The 17,080-nt window shown below is 39.9% G+C and overlaps 1 protein-coding gene across 1 annotated transcript in view; it reads right to left on the bottom strand.

The window, feature by feature from the left end:
* The window catches only part of LOC147301719 (transcription activator GLI2.L-like), a 93,114-nt gene that overhangs the window by 20,629 nt on the left and 55,405 nt on the right, over positions 1-17,080 (bottom strand). The window contains exons 4-5 of the mRNA XM_086282094.1: positions 8,535-8,737; positions 5,921-6,103 (exon numbers count right to left, since the gene is read on the bottom strand). Of these exons, the coding sequence (XP_086138220.1) occupies positions 5,921-6,103; positions 8,535-8,737 (386 nt within the window). The remainder of the gene's footprint in view (positions 1-5,920; positions 6,104-8,534; positions 8,738-17,080) is intronic.

Here is a 17,080-nt window from a genome sequence, read left to right as displayed (position 1 = left end):
CTCTCTGCAATCTTGGAATCTCTGAGCTCTGTCAATGAAATGGTGGTAAACTCAGATATGCACGTTATATCACGTTTCCCTGTGAATTGGATTAAAAAAACAAACAAAAAAAAAAACAGCCCAATGCTGAAGACAATACTTCAAAATATGAGTTAACAAGCTCATGGGTGACATCATGGTGGGTATTACCATGTATAGAGCTAAGCCTCTGGGAAGATTCAAATACGTTTTCTGAAACCCTGGTAATGACTACAATGTGGCAGGTTAATCTGGTCTTAATCTGCAACATGCTGTTTTTAGGCTAGTCTACATAGTGCACACAGCCACATCTGTTTGCTGCTCAAAAACAAATGGAAGCCTTAAAAGTTGCCCTTTATTTTTGCACATCAAATTACCAAATAATAACAGTGAAAGAAGCTGGTATCTTCCTCAAAGATGGGAATATTTAAAAAATGTACATTTAAAGAAAGAGTTTATCCATGAGTTTTCCACCACTGACGGTGGCTCTAATGTTCTCAAAAACTGAGTTAATTAAAGCACATTAAAGCATTGTATTGGACACCTGACACTAAATGCTGCTTGGAAAAGGGCTGTTAAGATAAATGTTAAAATCTGTCCTTGTTCCTTACAAAGAAACAGTTGGGGGGACTCCTGGAGCACATCTGGTTCACTTCCTGTCACCAAGGCTCAGAAACTAGAGGCTCTGACGTTGAGCTTTTCCTGCGACAGCGAGGAGCTCAGCAAGCAATTAATTCTGCTTTGTTTGCTTTCACTGCCGTGCTTATTAACGATGGGGCTCAGAGGGTCTTTCCAAGTATGTCCTGCAGCATATGTTACCTGTTTAAAGACTTGAGGAGGAGGAGGAGGCATCTTTATGCTGGGACATATGGAATTTGAATGATGATCTAACAAATCCACAGAAGAGGAAAAACATTTCCTCGATTCTCGAGGGACATCTTAGCTCTGGAGGTTTGTTACTGTTTGAGGGGCGGCCGGTGTTGCTGGATGCTAATTTGGACATTTAACCAGACGAAGCTCAGATAAAGCCCAGGTTGATGCTGATGCTGATGGTGGTGGTGGGGGTGAGGTTTTCTTTTTTTTCCTACTGTTATCGGTGATGGCGGCAGCGGCTCGTATGACGCCGTTCAGGACTGGCAGCCATATTCATCTCTGTTACTTCCTCTCACCTCTGGGGAGATGTGTTTATTAATGTGCCACTTCCACTGATAAATGGACCAATGGAAAACCCCGGCTCGACTCGCTCGCCGCTGCCACTGCCGCCTCCCCCACTTCTCCATTGTGATTTATATTAGAAGCTGCTTTGGGGAGGGGGGGGGGGGGGGGGTGAGGTGTGTTGAAAACATTTTGGGGAGGGGGGGGGCTCTCAATTAAAGGAAAGTCATAAACTTTAGATAAAAATCAATAAGCTGCTTAAACTTTCGATTATTCTGGAGTCAAACTTTGACATAAGCACTTAAAAAAACTCACAAGGAGTCTGTCAACTATGACATCTGTTAATTTTAAATAAACATTTAAGAAAAAGTGACTAAATGATAGCCAAAAATATTTTCCTTATGTGAGCAATAAATATGAGGAAAACCAGTCAAAGATGCTTCCCAGCTAGAAGCGAATGTTTGGCCCAGATGTGGCCCACATCTGCAGTTTTCTTTGGCCTTGAATGACTGCATAAACATGGGGTTAGCATGGCTGCCACAACGCAGCCAGAGGTCAAGGATGTTCTGTTTTTGAGAAACGACACTCGCCAGCACGACAAGTGCCAAAAGAAGCCCGGATTAGGCCCAGATGTGTCGGCTCTCTGGGTTAACTTTACATGATTGCACTTTGCACATCTCTCATTCTGGAGCTAATAAAAAGACACCAGACCATCAACCATGAAAACGTGTAACAGATGAGTAAATTCGATGCCTAAAAAAAAGATGACCTTTTCTCATGAAAATAAAGATGTAATCACTATAAAATAAAATCTCATGTTATGACTTTGCCAAGTTTCTGTTCTTTCACCTGCAGCGTGAGACTGTTTTATTTGTAACAGAAAGTTTTTAAATCATTATAATATAAACAAGTCAAACTGAAAACAAAACTGATCTGATGGTGTGAAAGATTACGTTCAAAAACATAAAAACTTCGAGCTTACTTATTCAACATGAAACTACCACAGATGGTGTCAAAGATAGGGAGACACGAGAGGAATTGTTCACCCACACACACACAAAACTGATTTAAAGATCTTAAAACAGAAATTAGTAGATCTGCTGCATGTGTTGAATATCTCCACCTTGAATCTTTACTCAGCTTTAACAAAGCCCCAAAACAAACCAATCAAAACCTTCTGATACCAAAAGCCTGGTAACAGATTTGCGGAAAACTAAATATTTGTAGGACTGAGTGCAACCACAGAAGATGAATATGAAGAAAGCATCTTAGACAGCATTCCTGTTAGACAGATACCTTATGTGTTGCTTCTTTTGAGTAGTTTTTCTCAAACATCACCAGCTTTCCTCACCTCATTTCTAAGAATGGAAATATTTCACCGTGTTTGGCAGGTAGAGTGATCTTGCTGCTCCCTGCTCACAGTTTCAGTGAATATCTTAACAATGACATTTTGGCGAGACGGAGCCAAACGTGCTTTCCGTTTGCTTTGGCTCCTGCGCCTGCATAGTGTTTCGGGACGGCTGGAAACTGAGTTATGACAGCTTTAGTGAGCGCGGCTGGCCGGCTTCACGCTGCTGGCAGCCTGCCTTAGCTCTCAGCAGCACAACTTTGGCCTCCAACACCATAACACAGCGAGCTCATTCACAAGCCTGTGGGGAAGAGTTTAACCCACGCTGACGGCTCGTTGAGCGGCTCAGCAGGCAACCGTATCACTCACTGTAAAACTTGGGGTGAGGCCTAAAGTCACCAGTTATTTTGTACATTTATATATTGTATTTTTATATTTAATTTCAGATGTGCTCTGTTTTCAGTGTCATTGTGGACCTCATAGATTGGTTGCAAGTTACAACCTGGAGTTCTCCTTTTCATTTTACAGCCTCAGGATACTCCAGCAAGAAACCACATGTAAAGGTTTTAGAAATGTAAAGACCTAAAATTCCCACGCAAATGTGTTGTTCTGTCCTTTAAGCTCATTATAGTTCATTTATAGAGGAAACATCACTGTGCTTTCTTCTATGAGTTCAGACTTCCTGAGCTGCTTTAGAATTTACATATATTACTGGAAAGAAGAAGGTGAGAATGATTGTTCCAAGCAGACAGCAAATATATGCAGCAGTCACACACGACCTGGTTACTTAAAGGTAGACTTTTAACATAAGTGTGTTTACTGTTTCAAAATACTTTAAAATCCAAATCATCCAAAATTAATGAAAGACATCTATGTGTTGACGAGAAATCAAATGGAAGCTAAACTGGTGACAATCTTTACTTTTGTATAAAACCAGTTAGTAGCACAAGATGTTGCAGCGAGTAAGTATAACCTTTACTTAACCAGGTAAGTCATGAAACACACGAGGTCCTGAAGAATCCTTTAAAACCCTTTTGAGCAAAACATGGTGGCTGGTTAAAATGTGTAACTAGTGCTGTATAGAATATTACTAAAGAGTGTATGAACAGCTATGCAGCAATGAGAGACTATCCAATGTCAATGAAGGTCACCAACTTCGCCACATAGCTGTTGGAATTATCAGTCCCATCACTGAGGCAACAAATTAACAATAAATTAAAGCAACTTCCAATGGAAAAGTATCACATGTGACCGGGTTACCAAGGCAACCACTGGCCTGAAATAAGTACTGGAAACCAGCTACCAGCTGAAAAGCAATGCATAAGCTTATTGCTTTGATGAGTATAGAGTAAGCTGCTTTTGTTTTGTTTTGTTTTTTATTTAAACTTTAATTGAAAGGGAAAATTGCAATATTAACAAATGTTGCCTTTTGATGCATTGCTGCAAAGTTAGCTTAAAGACAATTTATATATGCAGTCCCTTGGCAGGTTACAAATGTTATCCATAATTGCACTTCAGATAAATCAATCTAAATCCATGAGTAGCATTGGAATAACTTTTGAGACTTTTCTGAAGCGTAACATCAACTAGTTTCTCAAGGTTTGCTTATTAAGCATGTGCCTAGAACAAAACCCAATAAAAAAGCAAAAAAATAAATATATACGTGCATCCACACCAGACACGAGAGTCAAAAACAGGCCAACAATAATATTTTTTTAAAAATCAACAGCTCTCATACTCTCACACTCCAGTTTTGTTTTTAACACTTCCAGCACACCTGCTCGGGATTATGACCAATAAAAAATATATATTGATGGGTACCCATAACTTTTTTTTCAAAATTCTGAGATTAAAGTCAGATTTCTACTAGAAAATTTTAGATTTCTGACAGGAAAAGCCAGATTTATGAGGAAAACAACCAGAATTCTATCTTTCGCCTCACAATTCTAGAAAAAGTCATCTCTTATAAAGATTTTTTTTTCCAGAGGAACCTAATTCTCTCCCTGCTGTGTTTTTATATGAGTCTTGTGGCACACAGTAGTTATGTAAAGCACCTAGAAAAGCAAAGGTGAGTAAAGGATGAGCAGGAAGATGGCCATAAATATCCTACAACCCAGTTAGAAATTTACTGTATGAGAAACACTAACAGGAAATGTCACATCTGTGCAAGTGCAGAGGCGTTAAGCTGGCAGGTATTATCACAATGACTCAGACAGATGAAGTTTTCTGGTGTTCATCACCAGGACTTCCCCTCCACCATTAGTCTCACTCTCAGACACGGGTACCCTTTTAAGGTGCAGAGCAAAGCGCCGGATCAAAGCAGGCATCCATTACATTAAATATACCTACTGCAGCCAAATGTGCCCCACAGTGGAAATATCACAGCACCACAATAAGTCCTCCATGTTTACGGAAAAGTGCTGGTGGAGGCCTGGTGTGGAGGCGAGCTGCTCAGCACATGTCCAATACCTGAAGCCCTTCAGATGTTTGAAGATGTTTGACATGAAAAATGTACACAGGGCTTTTTTATTTATACACCTCTCCTGTGATCTCTGTTTCATCTCCAACGTGATACGAATTTCATCTCCCTAATCGGGGTCAAAGCAGCTCATTGGGTAGAGCCGGGTGGGCTGGTGGGAAAAGAGACCTTTCTACAGTCCGCTTTAGTCAGCTGGATGAACTGACTTTTCACGTGATACAGGATTTGCCACCTGAAATAACGCTCACAACACGGTAACACCCCAAATAACCTATAAAAACACATAAGATACACAGATACACTGTTTGTTATCAGAAGTATATACAACTCAGATTAGATACACTTGTAGTTTGTGATTCATCTCCCAAAGAAAAGACAAAACAAATAAGATAAACTTAGAAAAACTTAACTGAAATGTTGGTTTACTTTTTTTTTCTATACATTGGATTGGAAAGTCAAAATCAACAATATGAAAAGCCAAAAGAGGTTCAAACGTAGGTTTTATTTCAACTTTAAAACTGTTTCCACACATTTTCACCATTTGCGTAAAGCATACGGTGGCGTACATTGTCACTCATATCCTTGATATTTTAAAGCCCCCTTTCCTTTCTTTTTTTTTACACCCAGGTGACCTGTTTGGGGCAAAAGGCCGAAGTTAAATAGAATGTATGGGTGCATCACTGCTGTAAAGCTGGACATTGTAATATGGCAGTCTATGGGGACCGACTCGGTTTTGGAGGCACCTTCCACTGGTAATGACAGAAACTGCAGTTTCACATTTTTTCATTTACTGTCATCGTACTATGTCTGAACTTCTTAGCCTAAAAATCACAGGAATCCAGAAAACCAAAACTAGGGGCTTAGAGAAGTTAGGAAACTGCAGCTGGAAACCTTTCAAGTCAAATCTCAGAGGTACTCACCATCAATGGGAGCGATGTAGTCAGACAGGTGGGCCCCCGCCGTGGCCCCGGCCCCTTGCATGAGCAGCTCGCTATAGGGGCTCCGGTGGCTCGCCATTAGGTGATAATACTCAGCCGGACTGGCTCCAGGTGGAGGAGGAGGAAGTCCAAACAGCCCACGGTCTTTCAAATGCTCGTGGGCCACTGCAGGAGCAAGCAGAGAGGGTGCGAATGAGCAGAGTTAAAGAAAGCTATGAGAACAGGAAATTAGGACAGGGAGGATAGATGGATGCAGGGATGGAGTGAATGGCTAAACAGGAGGAGGGAGGGAAGGGGGAGAGGGGCAAATTCCTGGTGCCTCACACTGAGGGGATCTCTGAATGGGGAGAGGGGCCAGTGGGGTGGAGCTGGATCGCTGATGTGCAACAGCCCGTGTAGGTGCTCCCACCCACCAACCCCCCATTTCTTCAGTCACACAAGGAAAACAAGTCTTTATGTTGTTGGTGTATGTTAAGGTCAAAGACTCCGGAGTGTAAATATTAGTTCTGATTTACTGATTATTTTGATGGACAGTGGAGGAACTTTCACATCATGAGTTTAGTTACCTAATTTCACTACTTTTTCTTCAGTTTTTAAGGTGGTTGCAGCCACTTAATTAATCTGCCAATTAATCTAGTTTATAGATTTTAAAGGCAGCCTACAGCTACTTTATAATGCAAACTCGTGAATCGTATTGGTGTTAACATCTGCACATAGTAAGATCCTTTTAAATGTGTCAGCACCTCAAAGTCTGAATTATGAATCTGTTTTTCTCCTCCACGTCCTCACATTGTGTCTTGCTCCCTTTTTTCAGGCTCTCTACCTCCTGCTCGAGTCCTAATCGATCTTTCAGACGACATCAGGCCTCTGGGCGTAAAAAAGAGCAGACGCCGTGCTCGTGCTGACTTCATAGCTGAAGTAGCTGCCCTTAATTCGCCCTCACAGGATCACATTTCCACCTTAAAAACTTCTGAATGATGACCAGAGAGCTAGTTAATCAGATGAAGCTGTGGGAAAAGAGACGCAGTGCAGGAAGAGAGCCAGCAGGTTAAAAACTGCAGAACCTCCGGAAAACAAAAAGATGCTTATTTAAACGGGCTCCAGTTGACTTTTTTTCACATATTACATTTCTTTGTTGCCAAAGTGTCCTTTAACAGCGATGTGAAAATAACAGGAAGTCACATCTCCATGCTGAGGTGAATAAAGAGGTCACCTGGAAGGCTAGCAGTCTTCATTTCCAAACTCAACACCTTGTCTTTCAACAATCTTTTCTCCTTCGGTGCAGCTTTATCACGGGCCGATCTCAGGCGCGGCTGCTTATTTCACATTAAAAGGTTTGCCACATTACCACTGACAGACTGTAAAAGAAGATTTATACCCCGTCCCACCACCGCGCTCCAATCTGTTATTGTAATTCAGCGCTGAGGAAAGAGTTGTCATCACGTCCGGGTAGATTTTGAGGAGGGGTGGGGGGTTGTTGAGGGTTTGCCAGCACTGTTTTATCAATTTCAACTTAGTGTTTCTAAAAGAATCCTCTTAGTATCAATGTGGAAGGATGAGGAGGTCAAGGTTTCCCTGCAGAAAGACCCCAAAACATGTCACCAAACACTTCAAACCCAGACTGCCGACTGAGTCATAAGTAGTTCCTTCTAAAATCACAATATTACTTAACGATGCTCCAAAGGAGTTTTCAACCAGTGGAAATAAAACCATAAAGTTTTATGATAAATACAAAATATAACTAGCCTAACATGCTTGGAGGTTATTTGGCTTGAAGGTTAAAGATATGGCTTCATATCTTTGGATTTATTCAAAAGAATTTAAAATATCTACATTTTTAAAAAGATACTTCTCATACACTAGTTTTTGGCTTGGTTATGGTACATTCAATTGGTATACTTTTATTCATATAGCTCCAGCTCACATCAAAAGTCACCTCAAGGCACTTATATTGTAATGTTAAGAGCCTGCAGTTTGGTTTCTTAGAAAGAAACCAATTAAAAATGTATTATTAGTTTTTATATTTGGCTTTTAGACTGGTTTTGTCCATGGTTTTGAATGGCATTTGACTGGATTTTGGAGTTGGTTTCACACTTGGATTAGATAAGCTTCAGTTTAGCTGGGATTTGTTTTTGATTTCAGCTTAAAGACTAGTTAGACATATTAAAATGGTTACATGTATCCACAATTAGAAGGAGACAAAGCAAATATCCTTCTCCAATACCTGATAATCTGCAGAGATCCTCCAATAAGTGATTTGTCCAAAGCATGAATGAATTATGAAAATGAACAAAAAAATATTAACTGACTCGTATTTGTTTTGTCTGCCAGCTTGGGAAGATGGCAGTGAAAAACAGTTATATAAAAGTAAATAAGGATTTTAAGGTCCTGAAGTTAAACTAAGGCAAAGATGGTAAAATGTGTAAATGATGTATAAAGCTTAAAAATCCATTGAAATAATGTTACATTTTACAACAATATAGATTGAATTTGTCCCCTGAAAACTGATTGGACAACGTGGAAGAGTAAAAGCAGACAGAGAAATAAATGTCTTTCTTTGTCTCATAGATAAAAAAGAGAAGATGGGTGAACTTACAGTCCGCAGGGCTGAGTCCTCGGGCCGCTGAGATCATGGATAGGGTGGGGCTGCTGTGCACAGAGCGCAGGTAGTGCTCCATGTGAGGGCTGACATAGGGGTGAGGCGGGCTGAAGGGAGAGTCACCCGTGGCCACTGCAGCTGGTGAGAGGCGAATCAGGGAGATGTCGGAGATGACGGGGCTGCCGGCCAAACCTGCAGGGCTGGAACAGAAAAGACAAATTATATGCAAACTGCTGCATACTGCAGTTGATCTTTACACTTCTTTAACCCAATCAGCAACCAGCTCCAGAGGTTATGTTCACACTTTTGTAACAATGGAGCAAAGACGAATTGGATATACAAACATAATACTTGTTAGCTTCCAGATTTAGGATCTCCCCCCTTAAAAGCTGCGTGCCATCAACATGAAGCACGCTTTGACACGACCACCTGAAGCGCCCTCGCACTCCACAAACTCCTGCGGTGACGGTGAGTAATCCACCTGCGAACCCAATCCTCCCAGCATCCACCTCAGTGTACACAGAGTGTTGAGAGTGATATCACGTCTAACGCGGTTCCTCTATCGAGCTTTTGATCTGGGAGAGGAGGAGGAAGGGGTGAGATCAGGGTCATGGGACGAGCAGACAGTGGGGGAGGAAGTGCTGGAAGGAGAACAGCCTCTACAGATTACACTTGTGTCCACGGGGCATTTTGTGGGCGTCTTTCACCTGTGTAAGGTTATCTGGAAGACGGCTGATTCTGCGGTTTTGGGGAAGATGAGCCTGATAAAAGAATGCAAAGCTGACACCTTTGTCCTGAATCTGTGAACTTCAGAGTTACACAAATATATGCACAAAAGTATATTTTTACTAAATGTGAAGTGAGCAAGCTTTGAAAAACTGGAGATGTTCTCAGAGTTCTTCTGTCAGATTTGCTTGTCACAGTCATTTCATCTCAGACTGACACCATGAGGTTCAGATCAGGGCACGATTTTTGGATTGCATGTCTGTACTTGGTTTTACACATGCCATACACTGCTTTTGCACTTGGTTTTAGACAAGCTTCCACTTTGTCTTTGATTTAAGATACGTTTCAGACTTTGTAATGCCAGGTTTTATTCTTGATTTCATATTTAGGTGTTAACTTGGCTTCGGACTGCTTTGTGCATAGTTTAGACTGTTTTTGACATTATTTGAGGTTTTTTCACTCTCACTGTTGTCTTCGGTCTTAGTTTCATACATTTTTGACTAGATTCATTCTAATTTGGACTTTGTTTTACACTGTGGTTTGAACTTGGCTTTAGATCAGGTGTTGGACTAATTTGTTTATCTTATTTTATTCTTCCTTTTTATATGATTTCTAACATGGCGTTGCACTTCATTTCGAACCTCTTTGCACATGGTTTTGGATTACATACGGACTTTTATTTTAGGTTTTTCAGCTCACCTTTGGGCCATTTGGGACTTGGCTTTGGAGATTTTTGCTGGGTTTGGCTAAAACAGCTGGATTTTCAGCTGTTTTAAACTAGTTTCTTGATGTGTCTTTGGTCCTCACATACTTTTAGCCTGGTTTTGCTCCAGTTTAGAGTTGGGTTTTAGACTCATTTTGGAGTTGGTTATCTTATAATTTTATTTTTGACTTTGTATTTGGTTTAGGACTTGACTGCAGATTTAGTTTTGAACTTCATAGTTTTAGGACTGGCTTTTGGCTTGATTTCACTTTATTCTTCACTTCGTCTTTGGATTGTGACTCAGGTTTGGGCTCATTAGAATTCCACTGGTTCTGGAGCATTTTGTATAAGTTGGAGCAAAAGTTGTATGGATTTGTTGAAGCAGAACTTCCTCGAACAATCAGAAAACAGTACTCACTGGATGCACTTCCAGTTCTGTCAGTACATGTATAGCTCTGTAACGGGCTTCATTGTGTTGAGTTGCCAGGCTTTTTTCTATGCTAGGTGTGGCTGTTCCTGGTCTATCTTGGCTATGTCCTCAGTGATAGTATTAAACATATCTATAAAATAAAATACAGCAGGTTTCCAAAGTGCTTGGAAGTCCAGAGGGGCTTTGTCAAAGTGGTAAAAATCAATGAGTAATTCAAGAGAAAGAGAGAGTTCATAGTTTGAAGGTGCACTTTTTGATTAAACCATAGCATGTGTTTTAAAAAATAGAAATTTTATCCTGAAAGCCAATGGTTAATGGAGAACATGATGCAGGAAGAGAAAATAAAAGTTCTATCATCAAGTATTAATTGAACTAAAATGTGCTGATCTCATGTTTCACCACGACAGCGGAATTTCAAAGAGTCGCTGCCAAAGTCAATCATCGGTGTCAGCAAAAACCTCTCGTGAAGGAGGAAAGTTTCTCAGCTAGATGAAAAGAATTCTTTTATTTCTTATTAACCACAGACTCAAAAGACCTTTCGGGGTTTTGACCAATTTCAAAGTTAGAAATGTCAATAAAACTACTGAACATTTAATCAAAATGAAAAAGTTCTTATCATTATTCATTCAAGTGGTTTGAATCTGAACCCACAGCTGATGTTTCAGTCAGTCATCTCCACATCTGTGCGACGACCTCTGCTTAACGTTCACCAAATCTTTTCTATCTCTCACATGGCTGCTTCATTAAAAATACACTCTCTCCCTTGTCCGTCCATCCAACAAAGACTTGACTGCCTCACAGCCAGAGCGTTGGATTGCATCACGACTGAGGCAATGTTTTTCTGTCTCCCCATGCACACGATAAAGATCTGATTTTCCACCCAAAAACATAATCAGCCCCTCGGTCTGTTTGAAATATTAACACTCTCGTCATGTAACAGCCTGAGGCCTGTCTGTCTTTGAATCCAGCCTAAGTTGGGTTGTTTACCATGATAACAAGCTCCTCCAACAATCACAGTCTGAATCAGATGAGAATATAAATATTTCTCTCTTTAAATCTAACCTGAAAGCTTTGTTTAAGAACACTAAGAGCTAGTCATGTAATATTCAGATGTTCAGAAGGTGCCAGCAGGCTGCAGGTTGAGCACAATGCTCCACCTTCGAAGCGTGTCCTGGTTTGGCGCCATGCAGCAGGCTGAGACAGGAAGGAGCCGCCCGGGAGAGGCGGAAATAGGTGGTGGTTACAAAGAGGATCCCTGTCTTCTGTCTCGTGAGAAAAAAATGTAATCTTATGGTATACATCTCAGTTCTTCAAATTATACTGAGCGCAATTTGTTTTATGCATCGGGAGACTTTTTTCATCTACTGTTACTTCTTTTACAGCTGCTTTTCTATCTGCAAGCATTCAAATCTGATCTAATTCAACTTAAATGTACAACACACATTTCTGAACTCTCAAAAGTTTTTACATCACTGCATGCAATGAAGCGGCAACTTCTTCAACTGAAAAATGCAGCGCCGCAAAGAAGTGCAGTTCCTCTAATGGCCACTTGAAACCGGCTTTAAAGGTAAGTTAGTGCTCACAGATATTAAAATGTTAAATTTTACAGTAGAAGCAATCAGGCCATTAACTGCAGGCAAAATACACTGCAGTGTCATTTTAACCTGGCAAAGTTCATAAATTTGACTTTTATGTCTGATGATTTCTGAGACTGTTTTTGCAAATCTAATGCTTTCTATGTAAAAAATAATCTAATTTTAATTTTAGCACAAATTAATGACTTTAAACTTGAAATTCTGAATGTTTTCTCTGATTATCACCCCCTCTGCTCTGTTTTTAGCTTACAGTGCACTATTATGCATTATTATACACATTAATCTTTACCTAGCTAAAGAACAGAAGTATAGCAGGATGTGGGACACAGTGCAACCAGCATGTTTTTCTTATCAACAAAGACTTCAGGTCCATTTAAATGCTCTCTTAGAGGAAATCTGCCAACCAGTTCTTTTACCGGATAACGGCAGATTCAAAAGGCCATATCAGCAGCAGCCATCTAGGTTGTTTTTTAGGCCTACTCTATATTAGATAAACGGCTGTGATTGGCCTGGTTTGAACAGGAGGAGGGCCAGAGGCATTCTGCACATAAGCTCTTGGATTCGTCTGGTTCCCAAGTTGTTAGTGCTGCTGATGGATCATGAAGTTAGACAATAAAAAACAGCCGAGCCGTGATTGCTCCTGTGTTTTACAAAGCTTTTAAACTGGAGGTAACAGACTGGCAGACAGACTCTGAAACATCAGTTTCACTGAGTTGATCTCTAATGCTATTATGACTCATTTCTGCTTAATTTTTCACAGTTAAACCTCCACATGAACAGCATATCTTCATATCTTGTCTTTTGATCCTCAAAAACTCCTGTGCAGTAAAAGATGCATCTGAGCTATATGGACTCTTCTGCATCCTTCTGTTTATTTTTGTTTTATTTGTGAGTGTGTGCGTGCACATATACATGGATGACACCAGAGATGAATTACAGTGTGACAGTGACTCTCGTCTCTGGTGTCGGGCCCGGCGAGCTCTCTGATTTAGATAAATCACGCCGTGCAGCAGCGCGCCACTGAATAAACTTCCACTGTAGGTTTATGAGTCTGCTGCGTGAAGCAGACCTCTCAAACTTAACAGGCAACAATGCCCCCTCCACCTCCTCCACCATCGCCAACCTGAAACCCCCAAACGCCTCATGAGGTAAAAGAAATGACCTAGATACAAACAAACAGAAGATGGGGCTGCAAATCACGGCCTGCTTCAGAAGTCAATTCATCATTTCATCCTCAGTTTGTTTTCTCTTTAAAGCTTTGAGGAGATTTATTTTATTTATGAGCGTTTCTAAAAACCAAATTTTAATGAAGTATGGATAAGTTTAGAAATTGAGTCTACACACTGATGTGTAGAAGTTGTGTTTATTGTTAAATAACATTTTTCTGGATGTCTTTCTATTAAATATTAAAACTGTGTTTTCCATTTGACATGTGAGGCAATGACAAATAAATAATAGAAATCAATGTTAACAAGCAGATGTAAGCCTAGCTTTAAATTGAAATTGAAAAAAAAAAACTTTGAGAAGCTTTTTTCTGAGCTGAAAAATTGTATGGACAGAGGTACCGTTTTAACATGAACATTGTATTCATTTTTGTTATATAGCTGTGAAACTGTGTCTCTTAGGTATCTGTTAGTTGTGGTGTGCCACAGGAGTCTGTTTCTGGGCCACATTTATTTTCTTTATATATGTTGTGCTTTCAAGTAATTTGAGTTACTGCTGAAGACACCCTGATAAACTATTGGCTCAAATTGTTGTCATAAATATTTTGTACTTGTAAATCAAATGCTTAGTTAGTTTTGTAACCTTGTAAACCAAAATATCTGAAAACTTTATGTTCGTGCATCTATAGATGAGAATTTGTGTGTGTAAAAAAATTTGTTTGCGAAAAATATTTGCAGAAGTTACAAATTCTTTTTGTTAAGGTCTGGTTACAGACACAAAGCAAAAAACTACTCTGCGCTTCCCTGGCTGTGTGTGAGTTTCAACTTACGAGTACGAATTTTGACCCAATTTTTCTTCCTTTCAGCTGATTGGTCAATGTCATGTCGATCACAAATTTGACAAATTTACAAAACTCAGTTCTAAGCTGGATGGACAGTATTTTTTTTCCAAATGAACAGACTGAATCATCAAAATGAAATTAGTCACCTGAAACTAGCTGAAACTTGCTAAAAAATACTGTGTTTAACTACTAATTACAAACTGTTATCTCAGATGGTGAAAGAGTTTCAACAAGAATCTTTTGGAACAATGGTAGTACTAGCTTAACAAAGAGCAGGCTATTATCTCACTACAACTGATCACAAATGAAGGAGGGAAAATCTGAGTCGAATTTTTAACACACATACTGTTAGCTCATCAAGAAGACACTAAAAGCAACAGGAAGCATTTAGCTTAATTTAACACAAAGTCCATGTCTCATGAGCTGCTGTAACTCCTCGCTTATCTTTTTCCAGTGTATAAGGTATAGAAGGGAAATTTCTTGTTGGGTTCTAACTTGAAAATCTCTGTCATTAGCTGGTTCTCTGATAAAATTATGACTTTTGGAAATCTTGGTATCAGCTTCAATATTAATTTCAGTTTTGTCCAGCACATCATGAGTTTAGCATCTACAGACACAAAGGCATCTAAAAAAAACCATCCAATCGAACAGAACTGAGATGCTGGGCTTTTAACCAGGACAGAAAGAACTGAGTTTAGTATTTTACAACTTTCATTACTCTCCATTGCTGCAGAAAAAATCTATTAACAAATGTCTTGGAACAAGAATTCTGATCTTTTTTTCCATGTTGTCTGAGATCAATTTCCCCTTATTCTACTTTGGCTCCCCTGAAGAAGGCTTTCCATCTGTCCAGTCTCATACATACTGATGCATGTCCATAAAGTGGAGATTTTCTTCATTTAAACTGGAAAAACTTCCCATCTTTAGCCTGGATGGTCTGGAAATGGCAAGATGTTAATTATTTCTAATGCCTTAAATGGCATGTTTTCTAGCTACATCTCTGAGAGGTTTGTAGTTTGAGTCAAGCAACCAGCAGAAAAATAACAGGACCCTAACGTCTGGAACGATCTCCAGGAACTCAGATTGGTAGTGTAAAAAACTTACTTTAAAGTTAAAGGAAAGTTGATCTTAAAAGCAACTTCTAGGGTAAAGACTTTCCTGATTTTGCTTGAGTTTTAGTCTTTTGTTATATCTTTCTTAAGTTTTATTTTCTTGCCCCTGTGAATCACTTTGTAATGTGGACTGTGTCAAAGTGCCGCACAAGCAGGTAAACTGTAGAGCAGGAGGAAAGTGTCCTTCATTGCCCCATCTACAGAACTAAAAATGTCTTCTCAAAAAAGTTACTTTGTTCCACCAAAAGTTTCAATATGTAGATCTGATCCCTGCCTTATACATGATGCTGTTTGCAGACTCGCTCCGTCCGCAGAGACACCATCACGGAGGAGGAAGTGTTCCTCATCTGCAACCTTCTTGCCTTACTGTCATCTGCCGGCAACAGCGAGGGAAGAAAAAGCGTCCTGTGCATCCGGTGGAGGGAAAAAAAGAAGAAGCTTTCCCTCGGCTGCTTTTTATGACAGGCCTGACAAAATAACCAGCCCTCTCATTACGGTATATGCAAACAATGATAAAGGGGACGGCGGCAAGATGTCATGTTAGACAATCAAGGAGGGGACCTCTGACACGCTGCCACGAGTGTGTAATAAAGTGCCGCGGCAGGCGACAAATGACACCGCACTTAATTTGCTGCGCAATGTTCCTGTAATTAGGTGAATTTGGCACAGGCAGGGGGGAGCGACAGCTAGATCAAGGTCTTGATGAATTAGGGGTCCACTGTCAAGATCAAATCACATTAATCAAGGTGGCCGAGTCCGCGGACAGCCATCCCCTCCCTACCCCCTCCCTCCCTTCTCCCAGCCGGCGTGATGAATAGCCCTGCTTCCGCCAGGCGCGAAGTATGCATCACCATCAAATCTGTGAATTTAAATGTAAGAGTACTATTTGGAGGATTCTATTGACTTTTTTTGTCCCGCCGCCAGTTTTTCTTCGGTGATAAAGTAACTCTGAAGTCTCCTCGTTGTTCAAAGTGTGCCACGAATGCGGCAGCCCCCTGCCTGATTTTATATAGCTCACTTTCTTAAAAGTTTACAATTAAGACGTGCAGTTTCTGTTTGTTGTTTTTGTTAAAATACTTTAAGTTTTATTATTTCACTACAGGTTTTCTAACACTAGCAGGCCTTCACTCCTGCTAACGATGTATTTTTTTGGGAGAAGACATTTGTCCTTATTCTAATTTGGGACACAGCAGGAATACTCCACTTCAGTCTTCAAGAGGCAGCACAAACCAGTCAAGTAATCATTAATCAAACTCTGTTTCTTTAGCATGTTTCATGCAGATCAGTGAAATTTAAAATGATTCAAAATCCAATAATTAAAACTAAATACAATAAAGAAAACACACACCTATAAAACAGAAAACACATTACAGCTACTTCTGAAACAAGTATAAACCTCTAATGTGTCAGGATTGGTTTCCCATTTTGGCTTTTTTACTAGCTCTTTGGGGGCAGGGGTAGGAAAACCATCTTTAGTGTTTCAAGATTGTCCCATTGACTGTGTATAATGTCTCTGCTCTAGTTTAAAGTCAATAAAACAAATACCCTCCTCCTGGTTTCTCTCTTGTTTTAATTGGGATTGCCAGTGTAGCTGCTCCTTACATACAAATTCATTCGAAGAGACCAACATGAAATTATAGTGATGGATTAAATCAAACATAAATCTTCCAATAATTATGAAATTTAATGCAATAATGGGGAAAAAACCTGCAGAACCACCTGAATGTCACTAATCTCAGATATTGCCATCTATCACCAGACCCTTAATTAACCTTAATGCCGTTTACATATTATCTTGACAGTTAATGTTATGAAGTAGCCATCACCAGACTCATATACTTCATCTAAAGGGTAGTGGGCGGGTCCCGAGTTAAACTTCAAATCCTGCAATTAAAGTAATTACCAATAAGAGTGAATCATCATAGTGTTGCTTACAGATGATCTTATGATCAGTGGGGTTTTCTCTCTACCT

The sequence above is a fragment of the Aulonocara sp. 'chitande type north' Nkhata Bay genome, linkage group LG23 (genome assembly GCF_057382095.1).
Source record: "Aulonocara sp. 'chitande type north' Nkhata Bay isolate Kocher_YH1m ecotype deep benthic linkage group LG23, A_spYH_male_GT1.1, whole genome shotgun sequence".
Taxonomy (NCBI): Eukaryota; Metazoa; Chordata; class Actinopteri; order Cichliformes; family Cichlidae; genus Aulonocara; species Aulonocara sp. 'chitande type north' Nkhata Bay.
Note: the sequence above shows the minus strand (reverse complement) of the source record. Positions and strands in the feature narration are given on the sequence as shown.